This window comes from Triticum aestivum, chromosome 7B (genome assembly GCF_018294505.1).
Source record: "Triticum aestivum cultivar Chinese Spring chromosome 7B, IWGSC CS RefSeq v2.1, whole genome shotgun sequence".
In the NCBI taxonomy this organism is placed as follows: domain Eukaryota; kingdom Viridiplantae; phylum Streptophyta; class Magnoliopsida; order Poales; family Poaceae; genus Triticum; species Triticum aestivum.
This window is the reverse complement of record NC_057813.1, coordinates 584458381-584468250: the sequence shown is the minus strand read 5'-3', so window position 1 is coordinate 584468250 and position 9870 is coordinate 584458381. Positions and strand designations below refer to the sequence as shown.

At 41.8% G+C, this 9870-nt stretch overlaps 1 protein-coding gene across 2 annotated transcripts; it reads right to left on the bottom strand.

The window, feature by feature from the left end:
• Positions 1-4364: 4364 nt before the first annotated feature.
• On the bottom strand, positions 4365-7779 carry LOC123160077 (homeobox-leucine zipper protein HOX18). Of its 2 annotated transcripts, XM_044577898.1 has the most exons (6): positions 7511-7779; positions 6992-7346; positions 6795-6891; positions 5112-5626; positions 4933-5012; positions 4365-4813 (listed from the first exon to the last, which is right to left on the bottom strand). In XM_044577898.1, the coding sequence occupies exons 4-6, from the start codon at positions 5481-5483 to the stop codon at positions 4594-4596; spliced, it is 672 nt and encodes a 223-aa protein (XP_044433833.1). In that variant the 5' UTR covers positions 5484-5626; positions 6795-6891; positions 6992-7346; positions 7511-7779; the 3' UTR covers positions 4365-4593. The 2 variants fall into 2 exon arrangements, with proteins under 2 accessions (XP_044433833.1, XP_044433834.1); XM_044577899.1 differs by lacking the exons at positions 6795-6891; positions 6992-7346; positions 7511-7779 and having other exon boundaries at positions 5112-6780.
• Positions 7780-9870: the final 2091 nt, after the last annotated feature.

Sequence of the window (9870 nt, the reverse complement as noted above, 5' to 3'; positions counted from 1 at the left end):
GGGTCAAATCTTGACCTTTGATTTAACAACCAAAAAATAAGTTATATACAATGAAAATAGTATCACTCAAAAACATCTTTTGATTATGAATCCAACAATATATGTTTTTTGACATGTACATTATATTTTTTTAGTCAAATCTATAGTTAAAGTTTGACGAGAATACGAAGAGGACCAATAAACCCGAACGGAGGTAGTAGCTACTGCAGCAGCCCGTGCACTATAGCGACTGGGTACTGTAGTGCACATATTTTCTTTGAAAACGTGAATATTTTTCAAAACTACGATAAATTATATTTGGCAATTTTTCCTCGAGAACACGAGCATTTTTTCAACGTCAACATTTTTTGAAATTATGAATAATTTTCTAAATTCCAGAGCAGTTTTTAATAATGTGATCAATTGTTTTGAAAAAGTGAAAAAAAAATTGAACATTCTTGAAATTGTGACAATTTTTAAAATTTTAGACTATTTAATAAAAACATTTTTTGCATTAAATAATTATGTTAGAAATTTCAAACAATACTTGAAATTTTGTTTTTTATAAGCCAATAACTTTAAGTTCTAAACACTTTTTGAAAAAGACGGTCATTTTTTGAATGTTTTGAAAAAAATTCAAATTTAATTTAAAGAAATTAATAAATGAAACCAAAAAGAAAAGGGAAAATAAAAATCGGTAAAAGAGCCAAACAGGTTGGCATAACAGGTAAAACCCAAGCTGGAACTTTCCAGAAGGTTCCGAAACCGGGAGAGCTTAGCTGCCATACTGGACTGCCCACATCTCGACGATCGCTCGGTCCCCAGTGCAGGGGTTATACGGCGAGTAGGGCGCTCGTGATCGAGGTAGACCGGCCCATTTTCAGGTTTTCTTTTTCTTCTTATTTTAGTTTTTTTCTTTTCTGTTTTCATTTTTCTTTCCCTTTTTTCTTCTTTTCTTTTTTCACCTTTTTGTGAATTTTCCTTTAGAATCTGCGAATATTTTTTTGTTCATCAAATTAAAAAAATTCATTGAATTCAAAATATGTTCATCTATTTTCCGAAAACAATTGTTCTAGAATACACTCTTTTTCATCAAGTTCAAAAATGTTGAGCAGATTCACAAAAAATCATTGAATACCAAATAATGTTCATCATTATTTATAAACGCTCATACAACATGCTCAACAAATTCATTTCTTGTTCATCAAGATTTTAAAAATATTCATCAAAATTCAAAATGTGTTCATCGTATTCAAAAAAATCATCAAATTCTATAATTTTTTCATCATTTTCGAAAAATAAACATTCTTTTGAATCACAAACATTGTTTGTGAAAATTAAAAATTCACAATGTTTTGAAATTTTAGAACCAATCTCGAATTATTTTAATATAGAATAATGTAAAAGCAGAAAATAAAAAAGGAAAAGTAAAAAACGAAAGGGGCACCCTGCACATGGGCCGGCCTAACAGCCACCGGTGCATAGCGCCACTTTGTTGCAGAATGCCGAAATCACTAGTTAAGGAGTACTCATTGCAAAGATCACTTCCACCTTCTCAGGTTGCGACAAGTGGCGCACAGCGCGCTACTTGTCGTAACCTGGAAGTTTTCCCTTTTTTCGTAGATTCGTTTACTCAAAATCTTTTATATCTTAAACCGCTCGTCCAAATCTCAAACTGTTTTCACCGTTAGATTTCTCGCGTTGTGTTCTTCAAAACTAGATCCCATGTTGATAAGTTTTTGACAAAAGAAATTCACGAAAAATCCTGATGGAAAAAACCGGGCGGAAAAACCGGATGAAAATTCCGAACCGGTAGCACGGGGTTTTTCTCTTTCCGGAAGAGGCACGCCCGTGCCTCTCGCGGAAGCAAAACCGTGCCTCTCACGGAAAAAAAAAGAGAAAACACTTTTTTTTTTGTTTCCGAGGAGGCACGGACGTGCCTCTGGCGAAAGCACAACCATGCCTCTCGCGGAAGCAAAACCATGCCTCTCGCGAAAGAAAAAAAAGAAAACACATTTTTTTCGTTTCCGAGAGGCACGGCTGTACCTCTCGTGCAAGCACAACCGTGCCTCTTGCGGAAGCAAAACCGTGCCTTTCTCGGAATGGAAAAAAAGGAAAACATGTTTTTTTCCCGTTTCCGAGAGGCACGGCCGTGCCTTTTGCGAAAGCACAACCGTGCCTCTCTCGAAAGCAAAGCTATGCCTCTTGCAGAAGGAAAAAAAAAACAGAAAACACGTTTTATTTGTTTCCGAGAGTCACGGCCGTGACTCTCGCGAAAGCAAAACCGTGCCTCTCGCGGAAGCAAAACCGTGAATCTCGCGGAAAAGAAAACGGGTTTTTGCATGCAAATTTTTTTTTCGACTTTTTTTGTTCCAAAAGTTGAGAAAGACCCGTGGAAAACTGAAACATTGGAAAAGCCCAAAAATACCCATTAAAAAGCCAAAAATGCATGTGAAGAAATAAAAAAAAATACAAAGGAAGCGCCCAGAGCGCGTCACGTGGCGGGCGATCGAAAGCATGCCAAGTGACGTTAATCGTCGTGAGCCTTCTGAATGAGCGCTCGTTAACTAGTTGCTCTCGCAGAATGCGGCAAATAGAAAATCATCATATTCTTCGCGTGCTATATGTGACAGTGGACCGGCCCAGATATAGCACCGCGGCGGCTAGCCGTCTTGTTATGACCTTGGGAATTGCTCCGAATAGAAACTGGTGCAAATACCGGTTTTGTGTTCCTCCCCGTAAGAATCGAATACCTGGTTACAAAATTTAAAATGTTTTTTTTCTGAAAGATGTTTCTGAATTACCAAAAATGATAGCAAAATTTTAAAATAAGTAAATTATTTAATATTTAGGAATTTTAAAATATTTACAAATTTTTAAATGTTAATAAATTTCAAGAAAGTTCATGAATTAAAAAAGGATCATAGATTTTAAAAACTTACGAGTATTCTAAAAACTATTGGTGAATCTGAATTATTTAATAAATGCACATATATAATAAACCGTAGGGAATTGGACGAATAAAAAATTAAAAATAAAACGAAAAAGAGAGAAAGCGTGAAAATAGCACCAAAAACCATTAAAACGTAACAAAACCGGAAAGTACGCCCGAGAAGCTTGAGAAAATCACCCCGACTAGGTGTCGATGGTGTCGAGTTGACAGGCCCACAAAGACCCCCCCCCCTCCTCTCCGATTCGCACGGAACCCTCTCAAAACTTGTAATTGTGCTTTCTTAGCAAGTGCTAATGCATTTCCTTGCTTCCATGCATTAAACATAGAATAAGAAAATAACCTAAAAAGCATAAAATAAAAAGGGTTCCATGCACTCATAATCTAGGATTTTACCAGTTCAGTCGTATTGTTGAACAATGCAAATATTTTTCTATTTATTATTCTCGTGTTTAATTTAAGGGAGCAGATGTAGCACGAGGCGTCTGTCGCCTCCCTTGCTTGGCACGTGTCCTGCTTGACCACACACGTCTTTCTCCCTCATCTTTTCTTGCAACAACATCGTTGTTGCACAACGGTGGCAGCGAACGGCGAACGATGACTTCAAGAGTGTGCGATGTGGCTGGAGCTGTGTTACAATTTCTGCAACATGCGCCTTGTTGCAGAAAATTAGGCGCCTCCGAGATGTTGTTGCAATTTTTGCAACAAGGATCTTATTGCAGAAAAATAGGGAAGAAGAGGTTGTGCGATGTGGTCTTGCTGCAGGACATTAGAGAAGAAAAGATTTTCCAAGGAAGGTTTTGTTGCAGAAAATTAGAGAATAGAACGTTTTGCAACAAAGGCCTTGTTGCAAGAAGGACAACGATTAGAATCACTCGACTGATCACGACTATAGTTCCGCAGCACGCGCAGCCGTCAGATACAAGTTTAATCTGACGACACGCAGCCTCTGTCAGCCGCCCAAGACCTACATCACTGGACGCGTGCCTTTGCCATTTTTCTGCAACATCATCTGGGTTGCAGAAGTCATCCCGCAACAACGTTCATGTTACAAAAAAAAAACTAAGATGAGAAAAAATGCTGCAACAATCATCTGTGTTGCAGAAGTCCGTCCGCAACGACACTCATGTTTCAAAAAATTAAGGCGAAAAAAAAATCTACAACAAAATCTCTCTTGCAAAAGTTTCTGCAACAAGAGATATGTCCAAACGGTTCGGCAACACTGCCTTTGTTGCAATTGTGATGAAAGAGCCGGGCCAATGAATGCGCCAGATCAAACGGTTGTGAAGTGTCGGATCTTTGAAAATAATCCGCCGACGTGTAGGGTCGCCCTTAATTTAATGTTGGGTACATGCCCCGTAAGATTCTTAACAAGAAACACTTTAAGCAAAGGAAGCTAGATGCCTGAAAGAGGAAAAGAGAGTAGAAGGAGGCATAAGATCAATCCAACAAATTACATTTCCTTCTATAGTTTTGTATCCCATCCATGAACAATTATTTCGTAAGAACAAACAAACAAACAAATAAATAGGATGACTGAGGCTGCATTTAAAGCCATGGTATCCCCATATATTCAGCATCGTCAAGGACTAAAAGTTATCAGAGGACTCAATTAGTCTACGGGAATCAACTGAACCATCCAAAACTATATGTGAGGAGGCAAGCTAATTATTCACGGCGACCTTCTCGCAGGACGGGCATAAGTTCACCATGGTCGCCGCCCTGGGGAGCTGGGCAAAGAGCTTCGTGCTGGCTGCCACCGACGCCGCCGTCGACCGCCGCAGCTCCAGGAGCTCGTGTTTCAGCCGCTGGTTCTCGTCGGTCAGGCTCTCGCACCACCGCTTCAGGAACTCGCAGTCCACCTCCGTCTGCTTCAGCTTTGTTCTGTTTTGCATGCACAAAGAATTTCAGGACAACATCACACACTTGTAAAAATTACTCCTATTGATGGGTCAACAGATTGACTGCTTGGTAGAGCTAGGACCTAGGAGCGTAGTAGGTACCTGGCTCTTCTATTTTGGAACCACACTTCCACCTGCCTGGAGCTAAGATTCAGCTGCCGTGCCAGCTCCTGCTTCTGAACCTGCATGCCACACGTACGTCAGAAACAATCTTCTCGTAGCAGAACAGAAGCTTGAGCATATAAGACTCAGAAGCGGTTCCAAATTACGTAGTTACGTACATGAGAAAGTATGTTGTGGGCACGGAAGCTGCCTTCCAGCAGGGCGCACTGCTCCTTGGTGAGCCGTAGCTTCTTCTTCCTGCCCCCGCCGCCGGCACCATCGCTGCTGCCACCGCCATCGCTCAGACACGGACCGTTCCACGAGGACGATCGGCCCTCGTCATCGCCGCCGACCTTTATCTTCCGCCTTGCACCTTTCTCTCCCGTACTTCTCGCTACTTGTTCAGCACGATCACGCTCTTCTTTGCCGCGCTGCGGGAACAGCGCGTCGAGCCGGACAGGGCCAGGCCACCGGTCGGCGTCGTCGGTGTGCCACACGGCGCCACCGCCTGTTGCTAGGCCAAGCCATGCACCCAGATCCTGTCGCTCCATGCTGCCAGCTCTCGTACGTAGGGCGCAGGATTGCGGAGGAAGCTTTGTTGTGATGGAGAAGAACCTACCGTAGCTAGCTGGCTAAGAACTTAAGAAGGACCAAGCCTTTATAGGCAGCTTAATTTGCAGGCGGCCTGTAGTACCTGGGAAGCAACAGGGCTCTGGACAAGGTCAGTTTCGTGTGTGTGGATTGAAGACGACAATAACACGGGTAATTATAGGTGTGGACGTTTGTCTTGCTTGTCTAATAAGGAGTAGTTGATCGACACTATTAGTTGGACTGATGAAAAGACAGCATCGGAATCTATTTCACATTACCTTTTTTTTTTTGGTTTGAAAGGGCTATTAGGGTGCTTGTGAAACCGACGGCATCATGCATCTTAAGTTTCCAATTACTTGGTCGCCGTGGAGGTGCAACGTATGTTGCATACTCATACGGTGGGTGAGGAGGTGGATTTGTTCAAGTGCGACACGTTCTTGTGCGTGCTAGCTTCGCGATTTTTGCAGACCAAGCATGCACTTAGGTACACGTACATAGCTCATGTTAATTATGTGGAAATGTATTGTTTAGCTAGTAGTCCCTACTATGTTCTTGGACTTTCGAGATCACCGGTTCTGCCTGGTCCAGATCATGGGAGACTCACCCCGAACATGTACGCAAAGCAGTAAGCAGCGTACGTGCGCCTGCATGCGCTTTGACCACTTGCATGACTAATGTTCCTAGGAAATGATACTCCTATTTGTAGATTAGTTTTTTGGGAGGAATGTTCCTAGGAATGATGATAATCGGGACAAGTCAAGGAGTGGATCGATCGACGTCGCCTACTGGTGGAACAGTACTAACTACATATTGGTGCCGGAGCTCTGAGGAAGAAGCCGTCTCGTCTGGAGCCATTCAAACTGACCAAGCAAGCCATGATTAATTAGACACGTCCAGTTTCCTTCTCTAGCTTGCACCTACACACTCGATCGTGGACCTACTTAATTTCCACGGCTATCCCAATCAGGGTCTCGACAGGTTCACTGCCTTTCCAACAGGACAAAACGTGATGTGACACTGATATGTGCGTGTACGTACGTGTGTGTCTGCAACTCCCAACTGCATCATCCCATCTCCGGTGCGGTGTTTATCCCCCTGCCGGCAGGGGCGGACCCAGGAAAATAATTGAGAGGGGGCAAAAAAATGTATGGCCATATTCATAAATGATAAATCAACAAGACAAAAAACATCCATGTAAACTAAAATGCGGCAATAATCACTTTATTATCCACATGGTACCCAAGTTCATTGAAATGGGAAAGGAAACTAACCGTTTGAGATAAAAGTAAGCACAACAATATAACCATATCTTGTTCTGAAGTTGCAAAAGAGAACATTAACACGTTGTTCTAACACTTAATGTACAACCTGCAATAACAACAAAAAAACATGATCAAAATTGAGAGGGTAGAAACGTTAAAGAGGCTGGTATTAAAAAAAACAGTAAGAGCTTTAGACCGAGCATTACCTTCCGTTTCATCCCACGACGTTCTTTCACCGCATGAAAACGTTTAACTATCACTTCATTTGGAATGTTGTTCAACAATTCTTTTTCTATGAAGCAGATAAGAATCATCACTAATTTCGCTACGTAGAGCATTCTTCACAATCTTCATAGCTGAGAAGCACCTCTCAACGGTTGCAGTGGCAACAGGCAAAGTAAGTGCTAGCTTTACAAGTCGGTATACTAAAGGATAAGAAAGATGCTTCTTTGTAGTCACCATTAGACATTAGTTCAGCCAGATCATCAATATTATCCAAATCAACTAGTTCGGGCATCGCGGAAGTTGTTGATTTTTTAAAAAACCTCTCCATTAGTTGTCCTGTAATATTTAGTGCCAATAGTTCAAACGTCAATGGAAAAAAATTGAACTGATCTAATTACACAAACTGATAATTTATACACAGGAGTTAACAAGACTAAGATGTTTTTTAACATAGAAACAAACAAACAAAAAGCTCAAAGAAAAACGTTCTAGGGATTTACCTTGATGTGAATTGAAGTTAGGGAATTGCAGGAGGTTAGGAGATTGGATCACCGTCGACCGTCGACGTGTTGCCGCAGTGCCGTTGCAACGTCGCTGGCCAGGTCGCCAGGAGCGCGAGCAGCAAGGGACGGACGAGGGTCGAAGAGGGAGTCGACGATTGCCGGCGGCGCCGCAGCGAGCCGGTGTCTCGCGGCGGTTCGAGATTGAGGCGATACGATAGGCGAGGGCTTTCTTTAGTCCCGTGCGTATTTTTCTCACAAAAAATCACAGTCCGTATTTTTCTTAACTGGAGGCGTTGCAGGCTGCGTACATGTTAGGCAGGGGTGAGAGTTACGGAAAATCCTATCGGACGCTTGTTGCGTCGACTTGTCGAGGCTTCGCATAGAGAGCTAGCGATAGCGATCAAGATGGGCCGGCCCAGTTAGGAGATAGCGCTGGCGCTGCGGCTTCCGGTTTTGGGAACCTTCTGGAGGGTTCCTGAACGGTTTTGGGAACCTTCTAGAAGGTTCTTGAACCGGGTTTTCACTGGTTTTTCTGTTTGCTTTTTCTTTGTTGTTTTTTCTGATTTTTTTTCTTTTCTTTCTTCATTTTTCTGTTTCTTTATTTCATCTTTCAATTCCTTTTTCTTCTCTTTTTGTTTTCTTTTTGTTCACATTTCAAATTATGTTTGGGAGTTTCAGAAAATCTTCCCATTTCAAATTCGTGCTTCTAAATTTGTTCTCCATTCAAAATTTGTTCTCAACATTCAAAAATTGTTCGTGCTTTAAAAAATTGTCCGCGCTTCTAAATTTGTTCTCCATTTCAAAATTCGTTCTCAACATTAAAAAATTGTTCGTGCTTTAAAAAATTGTCCGCGCTTCTAAATTTGTTCTCCATTTCAAAATTTGTTCTCAACATTCAAAAATTGTTCGTGCTTTCAAAAATTGTCCGCGCTTCCAAATTTGTTCTCCATTTCAAAAATTGTTCTCAACATTCAAAAATTGTTCATGCTTTCAAAAATTGTTCGAGCTTCCAAATTTATTCTCCATTTCAAAATTTGTTCTCAACATTCAAAAATTGTTCGAGCTTCCAAATATGTTCTCCATTTCAAAATTTGTTCTCAACATTCAAAAATTGTTCGTGCTTTCAAAAATTGTTCGAGCTTCCAAATTTGTTCTCCATTTCAAAAAAATTTCTCAACATTCAAAAATTGTTCGTGCTTTCAAAAAAAATTCGCATCATTTCAGAAACTGTTCACCTTTTAATGTTTTATTCACAAAACCAAAAACATTTTGTTTGAAACAAAGTTCCCATTTCCAAAATTTGTTCACAAATACAAAAGCTTTTAGGTACAAAAAATATACACTTTTTGTACATATTCTGTACACTTTTTGTACAGAATATGTTCCTGTGTACAAAGTATGTTCAGAAATGAAAAAAATGGTCGCACTTTTTCAAAATATACACTTTCAGAAAAAATCTACAATTTATTTTAAGATGTTCACTACAGTGTGTAATTCTAGTTGTACGGTTGTGCTAAGTTATTAAAAGTGCGTGTTTGTTCTCTACAAGCAATGCTAGTCAGGTGGAGTGGCTGGGAGCATGCGCTTCGAACCTGTAGGTCGCAAGTTCGAGTTCGGGTTTCCATCACGTCTCCCTTCCACTTTTTGCTTTCTTTTCTCACCATCGGTATAGCGCGATGGGCCGGCCCAGTCAGGCTACGCCCCTGTGCGTGGCGACGACATTTTGACGCAAAGCGCGTCCTACAGGAGCTCTCGAGAGTTACGCTACGGGGCTGCTGGCAATCCTTTTTACTGGGCTTACTTTTTTAATATTGGGCTTCTAAAATATCTAAGGAATTAGGCTTAGTGGGGGCACGTCATTAGCCTTTGTGGGGGCACTAATGAATCACATGGTACTACTATACCTCGATGGAAAAAATCAAGTGGGGGCAGCTGCCCCCACGGCTCTTCATGTAGGTCCGCCCCTGCCTGCCGGCGGCGTGCCGCATTTGCTGAGGATTCGGCAGACCGGCCGGCCTGGAACAAAATCCGAGCGGCGACCGGGAGATCGTTGATCGATCGCCCCTGACCGGCGTGTCGTTGTCACGATGGCGATGGTTGGGATCTCCTCCCGCCGTTTCATTGTCTGGAAAGGAAGGGGGTTATATTTTATGCGGTAAAAAAGGAGGCAATGTTCACCTTCGCCATACCTGGCTGCTCGCTTGATGGGCAAGCTAGCATCAATTCTGTCAATAATGCTCCATGACCCGGCGGCACCAGTGTTACTCCGGTGGACGACTAATTGATTGCTTGACCTGGTAACCGTTACTACCACTAATTACTACGTACTCACTCCGGTTTTGAGCAATATATTCAGG